General features: G+C 37.9%; 1 protein-coding gene across 4 annotated transcripts in view; it reads left to right on the top strand.

Annotated features, from left to right (window-relative positions):
• The first annotated feature begins 159 nt into the window (after positions 1-159).
• ASB7 (ankyrin repeat and SOCS box containing 7) overlaps positions 160-18,521 on the top strand; it is a 32,649-nt gene continuing 14,287 nt past the window's right edge. Inside the window, exons 1-7 of one of the 4 annotated variants that reach the window (XM_026073949.1) lie at positions 160-261; positions 430-522; positions 6,048-6,146; positions 7,140-7,262; positions 8,321-8,474; positions 9,258-9,518; positions 16,549-17,154. In XM_026073949.1, the coding sequence (XP_025929734.1) occupies positions 9,308-9,518; positions 16,549-17,154 (817 nt within the window). In that variant the 5' untranslated portion in view covers positions 160-261; positions 430-522; positions 6,048-6,146; ... (1 more) ...; positions 8,321-8,474; positions 9,258-9,307. The remainder of the gene's footprint in view (positions 262-429; positions 523-6,047; positions 6,147-7,139; positions 7,263-8,320; positions 8,475-9,257; positions 9,519-16,548; positions 17,155-18,521) is intronic. The other 3 variants (XM_026073939.1, XM_026073959.1, XM_026073928.1) reach the window with 3 other exon arrangements.

Genomic DNA, 18,521 nt, shown 5'->3' on the forward strand with positions numbered 1-18,521 from the left:
CGGAGCCCCGCGCTGGGGCGCGACCGGCTCCTCCCGGGCGTTGGACGGGTCCGGAGGCATCTGCCGTTGCGAGGGAGCGATTGCGTCTCCCGGCAGCGCTGCTTTGCGGGTTACTTCCCGTCCCCTTCTTTAATACTTGCCTTCACTTCGGTTCCCCTGCGACTGGGCTGGACAGGGCTGGCGGTGCTGCTGCTGGGGTCCCTCCGGCTCCTCGGTGTCCTGAGAGAGCGCTCCTGTTCTCAAATTGAGGTCCCCGCTTGGGTAAATAACCCTTTCCGTCCTAAATTTTGAAGAATTTTCTTCTTCCAGCCTGTCATTGCTTTGGTATTAACTGTTTTTGCTTTCCATTTCTCTTTCTAATGTCATTATGTGGCTCAGTGCACCTTTTTTTCTTTCTTTTTTCTTTCTTTCTTTTTTTTTTTTTTTTAGGTTTAAGCTGCCTTAAAGGAGAATTAAATATTGTGACTCCAAAGAACAAAATAAAACAGAAGAGAGAAAGCAGCGCTCAAAAAAAAAAAAAAGGTGATAATTCACGTAGACTCTCCAAAATCATCCTAGATGTGTGGTTTGGCTGGGTTTGGGGCCTCGTGTTGTGAATGTTTTTGATAGATTTGAATAGGTAGTATTAGATTTCTTTGTTCTCTTAAACCTACTTGCTATTGCGCTTTAAAAATTGAAAAGCTTTAAAGCCCAGTTGAAGTTCTGTTCCTGTCTCTTCTTGTTCTGTTCATTTTCTAAATTTAATCTGCAAACATTATTTTCATTATGATCTGCTACGTAATTTTTTTTTTTTTGTGTGTGGCTCCTCGTTTCAGGAATGTCATTTAAAATGACTTCACTCTGAGTAGTTAAAAGCATATTTTCTTAAAGCCTTTTCACTGACTTATGGGTACGACACATGACTTCTGGTAGCTGCTCAGATTCTAAAATCATTATTGGGGTAGGTCATGGTAATTACGTTATGTTGATTTAGGTATATCTAACTTTTGCATGTGTCAGGCTTTTTGCATTGTGTTGTAACTGAGCTGCAAAAATTGAAACTCATTTAATTGGGTGGGTGTTTGCTTACAAGTGCTGGCTTTTTRTGTTGAAATCGCAGAAGAAGATAATACTGTTAGATACGTAAGGAAAAATAGGAAAGGTGGCATCAAAAATTGAATGCTACTGCTAAAAGGAGAAAGGCTAGGTTTCAGAAGAAGAAAAATTCATAGGGCGAATTGCCTGTTCTACGTGGTAAGAAGATACAGAGATGGGCTTTAGAAAGAAAGAGAGCAAGGAGGGGGAAAAAGATGTCTATCAGTCTTTTTTTGCATCCTACTGTTAGTACGCTCCAAATAATGGAGTTTCTGCTCATCCTTTTCATGTAAAGTCTGTACTGAATACATTTTAATCCATTTTAAATGTAGATGAGCCTGTGTTATTTTGGCAAATATATCCTCAATATATATCCTACTTGTCTTTGTCACGTTTTCAGAGATGTCATTGACTGTAGCATAACGTTTTTCATTGTCAGCAATAAATTATTTTTTAGCATTAGTTGCAGGGGAAGAGCAGTACCTGTTGCCAACAACCTTGGTCAAGGATGGATCATTTTTCTAATATAGGTATCTTTAGGTRTGGTGAAGAGTAGCTGTTAAACTTCAAGGATTAAATAAACATTCCCCAGTAACACAAGTGCAACAAACTTTGAGATACATTTTAAAAATACAGTGAAGAAATATTTTTKTTATGTTGATAGCTTACTATAAAAACACGTGTAACACTGGAACGTGTGAACGTGTCCAGTGTAATTGCAGGAGGGATTTTTGGTAACAATATAATATAATAGTGCATTAGTACAAACTTTTCAATGCAATTATGCCACACCTGTTTCATATGAAATTGGTTTATTGTAACACTTTCTTTACAGCCCATTCAGTGCACCTAACATAGGGGCTTGCATTAATGTAGCTACTCAAACAGGATACCTCTGGTGCTGATAAGCCCTGGGATGTTTAGGATTTATTCACAGAATGAATTGCAATTTTCATTTGATTTGTGAAGCTTCTTAATGTGAAATGCCAATGCARTGAAGTTTGATCCAGATGCAGAGACTGAAACTGAGTTCACAGAAATGGGGGAATTACCTTCTGGCAGAAATTTATACATGGTCAAAACAAGGAACGAAGGTAAACGATGTGCTGAAGGCCTGCTCTTCCTCTCTGGAAAAAATGCAGCATGTTGCAAGTATCCCCTTAGATAAAGTTGCACATCCAGACTTTATGATCTTCAGTCTATATGCTCATTTTATTGTTTTTTTTTTTTCTTCTTATAGTGATTTCTAAACCCTTAAAGGAAATGTGCTGACTGAGAGACTGTTTTCTGTTGTTCCAGGATTTGCTTACAGAATGATACTATCAGAGTGAAAAAATGTTGCTTTATCCACTGAAGTCATCTAATGAATTTTGTCCTCTCAGACTCTTTTAGGGTATTTAAAAAAAAAAAAAAAAAAGCAAATTTAAGTCTTCTGGAGACTGTTGAATGAAATGAGCTTTATAAACAGCACTCATTTGTTCATCAGTTGTGTTATGACTTTTAGGACTGAAGTGATTGCTTTAATAAGGTTTGAACTAGGCATTTTTTCTGCTKCTGTTGTTCAATGAAGTGTTGGTGCTTGTATGCTTTAACGGTAGCAAGTCATGTTAAATTATGTAAATCTTATATACTAGCACTTGCTCTGAATTGTTGCTTACTTTTAAGACAAATTTTTCATCTTACTTATACTGCATCATTCTTTGAAACTTAATAACAGCACCACTGTAACTTAAGAGAGATTGTCTTATGCTTGGTACAYGAGGATCTCAAAGCACGCTGCAGACCACAAGTTCTGTACAGTTTGTCAGTATAGACTTTGAGGAAGGATAGTTGTAGCTCTGCAAAACTAATGCCATGTTCTTTATTGAAAAAGATCCATAGGGCCTTGCTTTAGCAGTACATTGAGGTCCTTGATTTGGAAGGATTTACAGTATTTCCTTCATTGGGCTCTACTTGCGGTTCAAGTTGTTAGTGTACGGGTAGGAATTTTTGAGAGCGGTTAATAGCTGATGCATTACCAGCGCTTTCCGAAGGCAAGGTCTCTTCTGTTGTTCTCCAGGTTTGCAGACCTAAAGTTATCTGAGCTGTGTAACTTCACTTATTCTGTATCAGGCCCAAAAATCAGACCTCACAACATCTCTGTGAAATGGATAATAGTTGGTAAAGCGATACCTCTAGACTTGAGTTGCAGCCACCTGCAGAATGTAAGAGAAGCTGCTTATTAGTATATAACAACACTAGACAGCATCATACAGTATCATAAACAACTGCTGTTGATGTAGTAGTTTTAGATTATACTTATTTTAAGTTAAATTTGTCCAAGCTGCAAGATGGCATTACAGGTGCTGTCATGAGAAGTGTGCGTGTATCTTTTAATGACTTCTTAGTGATGGTTTCTTTCCTTTGAAGTACAAGTTCCTCTGTGATGTTTTGGGGGATTCATGCACTGTTCACTYATTGCTTTCAGACCCAGCGATACACAGGTGTTGCTTGATAATCTTCATCTCAGCCATGTGGATAGATAAGGCATACTTTGCTTGATGCCTGTCTGGGAGGTAGTGTTGAGCACCTACTGGAAAATATATTCAGGGTTATAAGGCTCTGTGAAATTTTGCGATTTCATGTGTTATTTGCAAACTTTATTACTGTGATATGGGAACACAAATAATAACATGATGTGTTGCCTTACTCTGTGTGAAGAGCTTCGCAAATAGGAAGTTAAGCAACATATGAAGATGATGGTTGCATTTAGACTTCTTGTTGAATACACGCTGACCATTTTTAAAATGCCATTTGAGTGAGAACACGTTCAGCTTGTTTGAGTTTTGAATTGAGTGAGAGAAGTGGGTTGCGGGGATAGCGAACACTAATGTGATTATCCTTAGTCCACAGGGCTTTCCCCCCCCCTTCCTCTCTCCTCCAGTGTCTTAGAATACTTCATCTCAACCACAGACAATTAGGATCTACAYTGATGAGGTTTGTGCTAGCTATTAAATGTCCTGTGTAATGGTACACTTTCACTGTTGTATGGCATTAGGTTGACATCAGTAAGATAAGGTCCTTATTCTCCTCTTGAATGTGTAACCTTACGGCCCAGGTTTGAGGTCTATCAGGCCATCTGAATGAACAAAATACTATATTATAAGGTCTTGCTTTTAGTGCCAACCTTGAACTATCTTTAAAGTAAAAACATAGATAGGTCAGAATTAATTTTCCACATGTTTGCAGTGAATTGTTTAATGAAGGAACACATTGATGTAGAAAAGTCTCAGATCTCTTTGACAACATGAGACATTATCAATAGGTAATGAAGCTGTTTGTCTTRTATTTTTAGTTGATGTGCTACTTCTACTACAATTATTAGTATTTTAAGTAAACTTTGTCTAGTCTTTCAGTAAGTGACTTTACTTTCACTAAAAATATAACTTCTTTTTATTAAAGTTGCAGATCTTACTCTTGCCATATGCAGCTAATTTTCCTTTGGGGGGAAAAAAAGCTTGTTACTTTTTTAGTGGAGCAATCTGTTACCTTGTCTGTAGTCTGTGAAGTCAGTGCAATTCTAATTTGCATCAGCTAATAAAAAATGTGTGGGTTTTTAAGTGAAAATCATGCAAAAATTAAAAAAAAGGTGAACTAACGACCGATCGTCTATGCAAAAAACAAGGCTAGAAATGTGATCAAATGAGGTCATGGCAGTGCAATTTTGTGCAGGGCTGTGAGCATATCTGCAGACCTTGTATGTTTTATCTTGGGAAGCAAAGCTCTTGAAAACGTGCATAAGAGGGATGAAGAGTGCTTTTTTCATCCTCTGAGCTATCATCGGGAAGGCAAGATTTTATGTTGCGTTAAGTGACAGAAATTTTCACTTAAGCTAAAAGCTGCGTAGTTCTTGTAACTATTCTGGTACAACTCATTTACAGAAGAAACAAGTCAGAGTTGTTCTTGTATGATCTGCTATACGATGAAGTAATTAATGCTTTTATTATTTATTATATTATTGCAGTGCCYAGTGATGGTCTAAGTTCCCTTTGTGTTCAGCATTGTACACACACGCTCGAAAGTGTTCTTGTCCCAAAGAGCTTGCAGCCAAAGAAAGGTCAGATAGAAGAGTTATACAAAGAATTAATGAATAATATTAATTAGCACAGGCCCTCAAAAGTGCTGTGAGGAATGGTCTGACGATGGGGCTGATATTGTTAACTATAGATGACAGGGAAGGAGGATTAGCTCTTCTTATCTGAAGGAAGAAGCTGGATAGGGATTGTAACAGCCATTTACTAAACTTAGGGRTAAAAGGGAAAGTGTTATATATGAAGAAAGGGGTGAAGATTTTTGAGGTGAAGGTATTGCTTGTTTTGTGAAAGTATGTTTGCCTGTTTGTAAAACGCGGTGTATGTTAGGTTGGTTTGTTGTGTGAGGGAGAGAAGACTATATGGTGGCACTAGAGAAGTCCAGGTGAAGGACAGGGAAGGCAGTGTTCTGTGTTCTCAAGTTTTATTCTTTAAATAAAGAAACATAGATATGATAGAGAAACAAAAATGGTTTCGGAGGAACCAAATGGATCGTCTACATTTTTCCTGGAGTCTGGCTCCCACACGGAGATGTTAGCAGTCAGGCAGAAATGTCTGCTGTAACCTTTGCATCCATTCTTGTTCCATGGCAGGAAAAGATATGTGAAAACCTGGAAGAAGGGTTCTTCAAGGTTTACTTCAGTGATATAGTACATCTTTAGTTTCTCTTTTCTTCCATTACATATTCTCTGCGGCCTTTTCCTTGTCTGTCGCCAGCACCCCCCTGCCTCTCCCACCCCCCCAACCTCTGGAGGACTGTCTAATAATGAAAGAAAACACGCTTTAGAGTCTTTTCTGGCATAACTGCATTATAATGTAGAATTGTAGCGTAGTTTCAAGATAAAACTAGAAAACTCTCACTTTTATTCTTTGCACCTAATAAGAAATATCATTCTTTTTAAGGGGTAGCAGGTTGTTTGACACACATGGGCACACAAGATTATGAATAATGAAGGCAATGAAGAGTGGGACATATATCACAAAGTGACAACCTCCTATAAGGTAATGCAGGAACACATTGAATTTATCCTGTTGTACTTGCAAAATCCGTTCAGTAGTTGTCCTTTATTTTCATGGTGCTATTGTCATTATAACCAAGAATGTCTGGGTACATTTTTCTTGTCTTCATTTTATTTTATTTTTTTGCTTGGATGGAGAAAGCCAAAATGTAGCAATCCAAACACATACTGTGTTCTGAATGAGATTGATTATAGTTGCAAAACATTAACTATTAAGTGCCAAATGGCTAATGACTTCCAGTAGTCTTTTCCGTCTCCAAAGACTGGTGCTGTAAATGGGAATCTGCAAACGGGAATTTTAAATGAACTGTGGAGCAGAAGTGAAAATGTTTTCAAAGCTGGTATGTGTCTAGAACTATCCTGAAACCTTCAACATTACAGTTAAATATTCTTGTAATTTGAGTTTCATTGCTTGCCATGGGGGTGAGATAGAATAGATATTTTGAGAAACTCCACAAATGATAAAAGGAGCTGCTTATGCCTGACTTTGTCTTCTGTTTTGTATGTTTTTGTACTTACATACTTCAGTACTAGCTAATTTGAATAAACTCTGCTAGTCACATGCAACATATGGGGCCAATGCCAACTTTTTATAATGCTGCATTACAAATATACCCACCAGCTGAGAAGTGTGATATAAAGAACTTCGCTTTCCCTTAACCAACTGTCTTCATAGATACTTTTGGGGGATACTGCTGGCCCCTTAATGAGAAATACCATTTCTTCTCTCCTGGTCTGTTCAGTCATCCTATCTCTTTCTGTAGTATTTTCAGTAACTAGTTTGACCTTCACTTTCAAGATAGTATGAGATCCTGCAAGTATTATTCCTTTACAAGGAATATTTCATTTTTATCAGATGTTCTCAGTTTGAGGGAAAAGTTTTCRTATCTTGCTTTTCTACACATTCAGAAAGTAGGGCCAAAGAGGCATGCTCTGTTTTTTGAGGGATCTTCTCATGGCCCRTATTTATTATCAGGCACGTTTTACTATCAGTCTTCACCTGTAAATCCAAAGGAAGATCTTGGCCRTATGGTTGGAATTTCATTAACGGTACCATTACCAGTGGGATCCAGATCAAATCCAACTCACTGTCTCACAGGTGAGCATGTTCTGAAGTGCTAATTGAAGTTTAGAAAGGGCTTAGCAAAAGCTTATTAGAGTCAATAGAAATACTTCCATTGTTATCTGATTAATCAAGTTTGATTTTGGATATGCTGCAAAAGCTGACCTATTGAGTAAGCAGGTGCTGGTTTTGCAAAGCCTCTTTTCTTCCAGTACCAGATAATGGAATCCTTATTATAAAACAAAACAAAGCCAGTTCCTAAGCTGTATGTAACCTATTGAGCTAGAAAATGTTTCATAACCACATGCTGAAATGGTGACTGTTGCCATACATGGTATCTTGAAGCATTTATAAATGTCAAAAACAGGCATTTTCTGTATGTAATTTCCATATTCACTGTGTAAGTAGGGTCATTGTAGCTACCTGTTACTTCTGAGTTTATATCTCTGCAAGCAGCACATAAATAACTTTGCCATGGGCCCAACCAGGTTATAAGAGTGACTGATCCAAGCCTTTATCCGAAAGGACGGCAGTGATTGATGTTTTCACTTTTCTCTTGTTTGCATGTATATCTGGATCAGAGGAAAACAAGTGCCCAGTGGGATATGGGGAGTTGATTGCAATGTCTTTTGAATGACCTATGAATCATGAGGATCTGGAAATCCTTATATTTACATRAATGAAGGGTTAGATGATGGTGTGGGTTGACATCCTAATAAAACAGGGTTGCTGTAAATTTTAAAGATAGTTCAAAATTCATTTTTGTCTTTAGAATTTTTCCTTGTACCAGTAAGAGTAACTTAATTAACTTTGCAGGAGTCCTTTCTAAACAGATTTTTTTTCCCCCTTTTTATCTTGAAGTTGTGTGTTAATATCCATTGCAATAGTTTCTGAATATTTTCCGAGATTTCTACTGCTCAGCATTCCCTTTCTAATACCTAGTGTTTATCCACTTTCTTCTGATACTCCTTTCCATTCTAGGAATACCTGTTAATGGGATGTGATACATAACGTATGTGAAAATGCGAACGTTTGACAGACTTTGTGTACTGTGAACGAGTCCCTAAATACTTGTATTTTCTTCTTGTCCCCAGCTGGGTAGCAAGTAGAACTGAAGATGAATACTTTTCAAACAGAGCATGGAGTATAGTGCTTATTTCTTTCCCAAAATATGCTGGTGTCTAGGCTCTTTTACAATGGCTATTTTAGATAGCCTTTTGGCCCAGCTCTCTCATATACTGTATCAAGGTAATTATAAATTGAATTGTTCTGGTAGATGTGCTCATAGTGTTTGAGAGGGCTGTATTTAACTGCACCTGTGTTTTCTCAGGTCTCAGATAGGATCACCTTTGTGTCTTATCCTTGGATTATAAAGGTCCTTTACAGTGTTTATGTGCCAGTAAAGAATTCCACAAGCCAAAATACAGGCATTAGACTGTAGCTTAAAATAAAGTTTTTAGTTTGAATGTTAATGTTACTAATATTCCTGTGCAGTGTGTCGCAAGAAAAAGTTATATTAGTCAGATGAAAATATTTTCGTTTTAGCTTAAGGTGATACATTTCTAGAAAAAACTCTAGAAAAGAATATCATCGTCCAGTTGCTCTAGCAAGGCAGCACTGTTTCATTTAACAGTTTAGATAATCTCTTTAGCCAATATCTCTGGAGTTAGTGATAATAACCATGCTGTGATCTTAAATGAAAGTTGGGTTGTGGGGATTTTTCATTTTGCTTATTACTCAGGTTGCTTTAACAGCGTACTGTTTGTTGATGCTGTCATTTCAGAAGAAAGTGTTTTCTATTTATAATGTGTATGCGTCCCTTTTTTCTTGCAGTTCAGTGATTTGAACCATGTGCTATGTTTTTGCTAGCAGTAGTGAGATAGTCTATAATTCTTATCCTATACATAAGATGGCTTTGTTCTGCATATGGAGAGTAAATCCTAGCATTGCTTTTCACCAGTATTGACTCTTTCTAGATACCTCTTTTCCTTGTCCCTGTGCTAATTTATTCATGTTTTATATTGATTCAAGGTGACTAGTATGACCTCATGACGCTTCTGTAAAAGCCAGATTCAGCTAGGATGTTACACCATCACTGTCGGAGAAACCCTGAACTACAGGAAGAGTTGCAGATTCAGGCTGCAGTTGCTGCTGGCGATGTTCACACCGTGCGCAAGATGCTGGAGCAAGGATATTCTCCAAATGGTCGAGATGCCAATGGCTGGACCTTGCTTCATTTCTCTGCAGCAAGAGGGAAAGAGAGATGTGTCCGTGTTTTTCTTGAACATGGAGGTAAGTAGATTAGAGAAAAATCTTGATACCCATCTTGCAGCTTTCTATCTCAATTTCTATTGTRTGCCTTTCCAGCACCAGTTAAGTGCCAGACTACTTCTGATTTTCTTTTTTCCTCCTCTTTTCTTGCTTTGGAGTGATGCTTCATTTCTGTTTCCATCTATTGCATGCTCTGTGAATGACGTAATARATTAGCTTTGTATCTTAATACCTTAAATTTTTTTTTCAGAATTGGCTAGGAACTGTTGTAAGAATGAATAAGCATTATAAAAGTAGGGCAGAAGAGCTCATTATAAACTTAGATGCGCTCACTATAGGCCTTCCTTCACTGTTAGGGGGATTATTAGAAGAAGGCAAGTCCTCGAATTGAAATCCTAGGGAAGATTGTTTCRTAATTTTCAAACAAGTCAACAAGTCAGATTAAAGACTAAGCTTCCATGTAGGCTTTAACACAGTCTGCTAAACTTTGAAGACGGTACTCTTTGCGCTAAGATTTTAGTGTCAGCTAGTCCAGTTGAGTTTATGCCTCTCCTCCATYCATCAGGAACAGTGACACTTTGTTTGAACAACTGATTGAATTTTGTCAGTTTAAGTGGTATAGTCCTTCATCTGATGGTTATTCCCCCTCAAATGCTAGAGTCAAAATTGCTTTTTGCTATAGCTTTTTACAAGATTACCAATTTCCAAAACTTTAGGTGATCTTAAACTTTTAATCTGTCACTAGGGATGGAAAACAAATTGGGAAAGGTTCTCCACATTCTGAGTAGAGTTCTTAAGAGAACAGCATTTTGTAGTCTAGCACTGTTCCTGTCAGCTAAGTTGATAAATTATGAAGTAAGATGTTTTCAGTCCCAAGCAAACTATTCGAGTTCTCTTTTTGATGCTTTATTTATACCTGAGGCTGTACAGGCCCCTCATTTGTATTGCATTGTTTGTTAGATGTATAGATCATACTTAAAGCTGGGTGGCACTAGTAGGCTGTTGTATTTGTACCATTAGTGGTACGTTACTTCAGAGTAATAGTGAAATACAGCCTGAACAACTGGGCTCTGTTCATATACCTACTACAGTTTTCTAACCATATTACATTGGCAGCCCCCCATGTCATTATTTGGGTGAGGGGGAGGGAGAGGAAGCTACCAGATTGCACAAATAAATAAATAACTTTAAATTCTATTTTTTAAATGTCATATATGTAGGTAATCCTAAGTCTTCAGTTCCATAATTTTACATTTTTAGGCTGTAAATCTGGAAATAAGTTGTTTTAAACTCTGTAAACTTGAAGATGATCTCCAAAAAAAAAAGTAAATCTCAAAATTTTTTTTGTTATATAGGTTTTAATATTAGATAGCCGCTGGCTTAGCATTTTGTTTTGTTTCTATTTTTGTTGTTGTTACTCTCTCTCCTAAATGAAATACCGACTGAATCGGATGCTTGGTGAGAAATGCTTGTAGTGAAACATCCTTGTTCTGGAAGCAACATGGAATTTAATCACCAGGACTAGAAAGTTGAGTAACAAATAGTGTGAGGGTTAGTCATCTACAGCAGCTTTTCTTTAGCTGAGCCTTGCTTCAGAAAGTTGGCACTGTTTTGTGCCTTGCCTTGTTTTCCCTCAAAACAGAGGCATAAAAGATAACGAGTATTTAAAAAATAATAATGTCACAAATGAGCTGTTAAGCAGTGAATGAGCTGACTGTTAAAGGTAAATTTAATCATGCCTACCTCATTACCGAGAAGTCTGTGTCTACTTTTCTTCACACAATTTTTCACCTTCCTCCCACTCAGGAAGTGGATTAGTTTGATACTGGGCGCTAATCCATGCAGACTAAAATGATATTGCGGTGAAGGACAAAGTCATTTTCTGGTGTGAATCTTATGATAAACAGAGTACTGAACTGGCTGTATATATTTGTAATAAGAGATAGTGAGGGGAAGTGGACGAAGCACTGAAGAAGAAGGGACCGAGGCGTTAGTGGGAAGGATGGGGACTCGTGRTAGTTGTGGCCAACTAGATCGATGATGAAGTTTAGCAGAGCTGGAAATATTTTCATAGTACAGGAGGGAGGAAAACCATGCTGGGCTGCTGCTGAGGGAAAAGTGCTGTGCCTCAGATCTGGGACACTGAACACTACTGACATAGTCTTGAATGATAATGGGGTTGAGATAGAGTTTGGCTAACGTAGGCTGAGAAAGGATCTGATCATTGACCTGGAAATCAAAGGTAACTTTATGGGGAGTTATGACCAGGCTGCCTCCTGGTTTTTCTTTCACTCTTCTCTTCCATCATTGCTCACCAGTGAAGGAAGAGCCATGGGACAGGCTTGTGCACACAGGCTGGCTGRACTGACTGGAGAGGACAGAACAGGAGCAAGCTTTTTATTATCTGTTAAACAAGAGGGAGACACAGATAGATGGGGAAAATGCATAATATAGCTAGTCCAAATTTAAGGATGRAGCYAGCAGAAACAACAWCCAGATATAGAGATAATGGGTCAGRTGAGGAGTCCTCCTTAGCAAGTGATGAAATGCAGAAACTTGAACAGAATCATGTAGAAACTTAATTTTCGTAGGAAAGAGTAAATTAGACTTTTTTGAATATGTCTTATTTTAATAGAGTAACGATTCTATGAAATTAGCTCTTCCCCTCCATAAGAATATCTAGTGTCACAAAACTCAAATTTAGGAGAACAGTGCAAAAATAGGGACATGGTTTTGGGAAATCTAGAATTCTGGCCTAACAAGCTTTTTTTCTCTAAAGTACTTTTTGCTTTTAAAATCACATATTGAGCTAGACAGCCCAATGCAGGACAAAAAATAGATTTTATTAATCCACATTCCTGCCATCACTGTTAAGGTTAGGACCAACTAGAGGCTTGAAAGTGTGCAGCTGTTACTTGTCCCTTGGTGAAATCATCTTAACACTAACAGAGCAGGACAGTTTCCAGTTCCTTGTATTAAAATGAAGGAATAATTCACAAAAGCTCCTAGAAATTGAAGAAAGAGTAAGAGAAGGAAGTATCCAAATAGAGGTTTGTATTTATTTTTAGTCTTGACTGCAAGGTGTCTAAATTTTAGCAAGATCATGCAGAATCCAGGAGAAGCTAGAGAATGGGAAATGCTTCTCCCCCTAAGCCAGCCCATGAAGTGTTTTTGTACCTCAGCAGTAATGCTTTCCTGGAGGTCTTTTGCATCAATGTTGTCCTAGAAAATTCAAAACAAGAAGCGTGTGTAGCCATGTTTCTAAACCTTGAGGTCATGATTAAACCCTAGTGGGGGAGTCAGCTTGACATAATAGACATACTTTATAGAGCTAGAAGCGTTGCTTTCTTGGCTTCTCAAATTAGACTATGATAGAATGACCTAAAGAAGGTAGCATGGAAGAAGGGAAAGTCTGTCCCACTTAACAGTAAATTAAAACTCTAAAATTTTAGACTGAAATCTAGGAATCTATATATCCTCTAGATTAGAGGATTAAGAGTCTCGTTCTCATTAACAGTTGAGTTTAATTGACTAGCTTAGATGCCTAACTTTAACGTGAAATGAGATAATCTGCATATCATTCAAAGTTGCAAATTCTGTCTCATTTGAGATCAATAGCAGTTATTTGGTGTCCTTGAAAACTGATGCAGCAGTTCAAGGTTTATGTCACTTTATTATACCTAATCTTTAAGAATATTAGAAGTGACCAAATGCAGTTGTTCGTATTTCTAGGTTTTGTTATCCCCAAATTAATGGGAAGCTTGAGAAGGAATAACTATAATTGCTTGACAGTCAGGCTGGAGGCAAGATAAAGAAATGCTGAAAACTGCTGGCTTCATACCTTCCTAGTTAAATATACTAGTAACAGCTACTTTTTTTTCCCCCTCTGCAGATTCTGGAAGGTAAGCAAGAGAAATTTTTTCCAAATTTGTTTCTACCTTGCTTGTGTTCCAGGAGTAGTGAGTTTTTTCATGATATGAAGCAAATACTGAAGTCAAGAAAAAAATCCCAAGTTCTTAAGGCAATATCAGCTTTGTAGCATACTTTTACTAACATCATAGGGACTGAAAAGATGGAAATTGTRTGCAACATAATGCAGGTTCAACTTTTGCTAGATGTGCCTGTGCAATTAAAAATAGTTTGTCCAGGAGATGGCAGCAAAACATTTACTGAACAGTAWCGGACAATGTTTTGGTCTTGTTTAAATTACTTGCCTAATTGAGGAGGTGACTGGTACCATTAACTCACTAGAAGCCCATAATCTTAACAGAAATTGCAATATTTTTTCATGAGGTTTTGTTTCCAGACTTGCTTTTGGAAGTTTTGTTATTTCTGTTGCTTTTTTTCCCAACTGAAGGTTTTTTTTCCTGCTGTTCTTGAGACACTTATCACTTATATGATTTGGGGKTTTTTTTGGTTGACCGTTGTCATCAAAAGCAATCCAATTTTGTGAGGAGGGAAGGCAGGGAAAGCTATTTTAGACCACAGGGAAAGGGCATCTTTGTTTTGTGAGCTAAAATACAAAAATTTGTATCAAAAATACATGCATGCAAATGTTGGGCCATATCTAATTCAATTTGGAAATGGTGTAGACTAAACAAGATAGCAGCAGTGGCCTGTACTTCAGTCGGAGGGTAGGAATGGTTGAYGTGCATGCCCTATGCAGCACAGAAGAGAGGAGGCACAGCATGAAACGGTGGTTGTCAAAACTTAAACTTTTTTGGGGTGGTAAACGGCCCTCACTGGTGCTATCTCCTTTCCATTATGTCCACCTTTCTCACTAATTCTAGTTTCCAAAATGCATCACCCTTCTGCATCTTAATTTTCATGTTTGTGCTTCTCACTTAAGGTATGTATCACCAATCAGGAAGCAGCCTAGAATAGTCTGAGCAGTGGGAAGAAACAGACCCTGAGAGCGGCTCTCATCACTTTGAAATACTCCCCTTAGTCTTCAGTGGCTTCGTGGGTTTTCTGATTCTCTGCTGYGTTTTGGACCTCATCATAGTGCAGCTCAGGAACCAGCTTTTCAGTCACTGACTTCATCTTCCTACCAACGTTCAGCAATTATTTTCACTCAGTTGAGGTGTAACTTTGCAGAGTGCTGAAACTTCTGCTGCCTTTCATAGAAGACAGGAAGGCTGTTGCCACTAGGGGTCTAAACTTTCCTTAGTTTTTCTCTCATTATTTCTAGGTACCTACTCTATTTATTTACTAGAGGCAGTTCTCCRATTTTATTTCTCTGAATGCTGTTTTAATTGTGTAGCCAGGCTGTCTTGGTTTGTGTTTTTTTCCTCAGTCTTTATTTAAAAWTTWAAAAAAAATCCTTAAAGTTGCTGGATGACTTTTGCAGCTGTACTCAGAACTTTCTTGCCCGTCCTTTTATTTTGGTAAGGCCTCTATCTCAGTGCATTTTCCAGATATGGTCACAGGAGATCTATATTGGGAAGCCCTTTCTTACTGTTCTGCAATAAAATCTTTACATATTCAGACCTCTAGACTAAACTAGCTTGCAATTAATATTATACTTTGAACTTAATTCACAGTAGGCCAGAATTTTAAGATGGGAATTGGTCTCCCCCTGCACTTTGGAAATATGTTGGCAACTGAACAAAAAATTCTGCCCTTTCTATATAGTAGAGCAGACCAAGTGTTCCTCTCAAGTGATGTATCTGATCACTGGGTGTTTATAGCCTTCAGCCAAGTTTGTTTTTARCTTGAGTAGTCTCAATGTCCTATTCTCCCCCCTGACCAGCCCTGCTTTTYTTTAAAATGCAGTATGTATAGATGAGGGAATTCAATGCCAGAATGCAAGGACAGGTCTGTCAAGGTTATGAAAAAGATGGATGGACAGTGTTACACTTGTCCGCTCTTAGAGATGATGTGCTTTGTGCACAAATGTATAATTATACATCAGACACTTGCACAAGGAGTCGTGAAGGACAGACCTCACCAGTTTTTCCGATAGGTATACCGGCATGTTGAACGTGTGTCGACTTCAGGCTAATCTCTTGTGCGGGTAATATCTCTCTTTACCACCTAGTAGACTTAAGTTGGGAAAGTGCCTCGAACATCCAAACTGTAGTATGCTCCCCTTTTACCATCCCACAGGCGACATCTGCGCACGGTGGAAGGAGAAACCTTTCGGCCTGGCTTGCTCTATAGCTGAGAAATGGTAATGAGGCAGGCACCTTTCCTTCGGTAGTTAACGTGGCAAACGTGAACAGTCGCTTCCTTTAGAAATCTGGGTGTACTGAGCGGATTGACTTAAATAAATTGGCTTGGTTGTTTTATTTTTTAAACTCATAAAGCGCACTGAGTTTGTGTGCTGTTTTGGAAAATAAAATCTGTCTAATCACTTGTATTCTTTACTAACGTCTCCTGACTCTTYCCATAATGGGATGCTTACGTTCTTGTAAAATCTTAAATTTTTATAAAACTGTAAATTCAGAACAGATTTGTCATCTATAAAAACAGACTTTATCAAGATAATCTAAAATAACATATATCCTACATGCTTTGGAAATCCTGCAGACCACAGAGAAACATTTTACCTAATACAGTATTACACCCTAAAAACAATACAATCCTGCCAGACCACAAAACATCCGCAATTTGGGACAGCAGATGTTGCTACACATGCTTCTTTTTAAGACCAAGAAGCAGCACAAGGGAAAATAAAACAAAAAATTGAACACTGAGAAAGAAATGTAATATTGTAGAGCTGAAGGAWAACTGGATGGACAGAGAGGTTTGAGTAGTTAGCTGAAGAGTGCTAAGATGATGTGGAAAACTATTAGTCAAATGCAAACATGCATTTGAAGAAAAAACAAAAAACAAAAGCTTTTTTGTGTAATTATTTCTTAAATGTAATTTAACTTTCCTTAAAAATATTTTTGTTTGTGAAAGCAAGAATTTGTTTGAAGTGTTAAAAAAAACCTGTGTAATGTTATGCCTGGAAATAATAACATTCAACCATTTGATTATTTTTTTTGCAGAACCAGATTACAGTAACATCTTCTAATTTTTTTTTTTCTTTTCATTTTAACTTTAGCTGATCCCACTGTTAAGGACTTAATTGGAGGCTTCACTGCTCTGCATTATGCAGCCATGCATGGCCGAGCGAGGATTGCACGCTTGATGTTGGAGTCTGAATATAGAAGTGACATTATTAATGCAAAAAGCAACGATGGTTGGACTCCCCTCCATGTAGCAGCCCACTACGGCAGAGACTCATTTGTCAGACTCCTGTTGGAGTTCAAGGCTGAGGTTGATCCGCTCAGTGATAAAGGTACTACGCCGCTTCAGCTGGCCATTATCCGAGAGAGGTCAAGCTGCGTGAAAATCCTTCTGGATCACAATGCCAACATCGACATTCAAAATGGTTTCCTGTTACGATACGCTGTGATCAAAAGCAATCACTCTTACTGCCGAATGTTCCTTCAGAGAGGGGCGGATACAAACTTGGGTCGCTTGGAAGACGGACAGACACCCTTACACTTGTCTGCTCTTAGAGATGATGTGCTTTGTGCACAAATGTTGTATAATTATGGAGCAGACACTAACACAAGGAACTATGAAGGACAGACCCCACTGGCTGTTTCAATAAGTATTTCTGGAAGTAGCCGACCCTGTCTGGATTTCTTACAGGAAGTGACAAGTATGTATGTAAGAAAAGTTAATCACAGGACACAATGTCCTCTTAAAGCCTTCTTTGAGTTTAGTCCCAGAGAAAATGTTTCCTCTTTGCCCCTTGAGGCTATTTAAATGCACTATAAAGTTATTGGGAAAGTGAAGAGATAGTGGTACCGGGAATCTCTTGCTGTCCTACTCAGCAAAGGTGCTAATGTTAAGTATATGTCATTTAAATTCGTTTTGTTTAAATATCCACAGGAAGCATCCATTTAAACAAAAAAATGGACTGTAAAATCTAGTTTTATTAACGGTCTTAGCACAAGAGTGTGTGTGTGGGGGGGGATTGTTTGTTTTTTAAGGTCTTTTTCTTGTTAGTGCCATGCCACTACTTTGCAGTTGGGGGCTGTTTCATCTGGCACTGTGACTAGAGGAAAAAAGAGCTTTTGCTGCTTTATGTTCTCCCATGTTATCTCGCCTTCTCTCTCCTCGAACCAGACAACAAAATGGGCATTTTTTATTCATGCAACTTGTTGGGGATTCATAGGCTGGGTAGCTTTGATTTGATTTTGTTGGTATCTCTGATATGAGAGAGAATTGAACTTTTCATTACTTCTGATATTTAACAGCTGAGAACATAGAGGCTACTGATGTTCTGTTCAGTTTTGATTGTCACTTTCTGGTATATTAGACGTACTGAAAGTTTTCTTTTACTCTTTCGTTGCACATGCAGTGCTATAATAAAGTGCTTCATAGTTATAGTATTGCTTAAAGCATTTAGGACTTGGTGATTAGCAGTTAGCAGGAGTTTGCTCATTCGAGCATATTAAGCTGTCCCAATAATGTATCATCCTACGAGGATTATCTTTGAATTATAGAGAAGAACAGGGTATTTGGTCTGTGCTTCCCCTCTGCCCCCTTCCTTTTTTTTGTTTTTATCTTTAGTGTGGTAAGTACCCTATATATTCTACAAAGAACGTGAAATTTAGTGAGGGTGGTGGAGGGACAAATCAGCTGAGATCTGGCAGTATCTGACACAAACAAGCATTTGGAATTTGATTCTTGTCTTCCTGACTTGTGTTGTTGTTTTTGAGTATATCTGAAATCCCAAGAGAATTTTTGTAACTGAGGAAGTATATAGTAAGAAATACAAGCAACTAATTGGTTTTATAGAATCTCCCCTGCCCCTTCGTATTCGAACACATTTTTTCCTGCTTTCATCTTCATATTATATAATAGCAAAGTCAGGGTTATTGATCGATGATATAGTACCGAGACTTGCAATATTTCAGTCTTAAAACTTATCTGTAAACCTGAAGGGTTAGATTGCTTCAGAGATTTTTTGTGATATCTAAAGACTAATTCAGAAAGTCAGAAGTTGGTAGTCTAACGTAT

The sequence above is a fragment of the Apteryx rowi genome, unplaced genomic scaffold, assembly GCF_003343035.1.
Source record: "Apteryx rowi isolate R43461 unplaced genomic scaffold, aptRow1 scaffold_11, whole genome shotgun sequence".
In the NCBI taxonomy this organism is placed as follows: domain Eukaryota; kingdom Metazoa; phylum Chordata; class Aves; order Apterygiformes; family Apterygidae; genus Apteryx; species Apteryx rowi.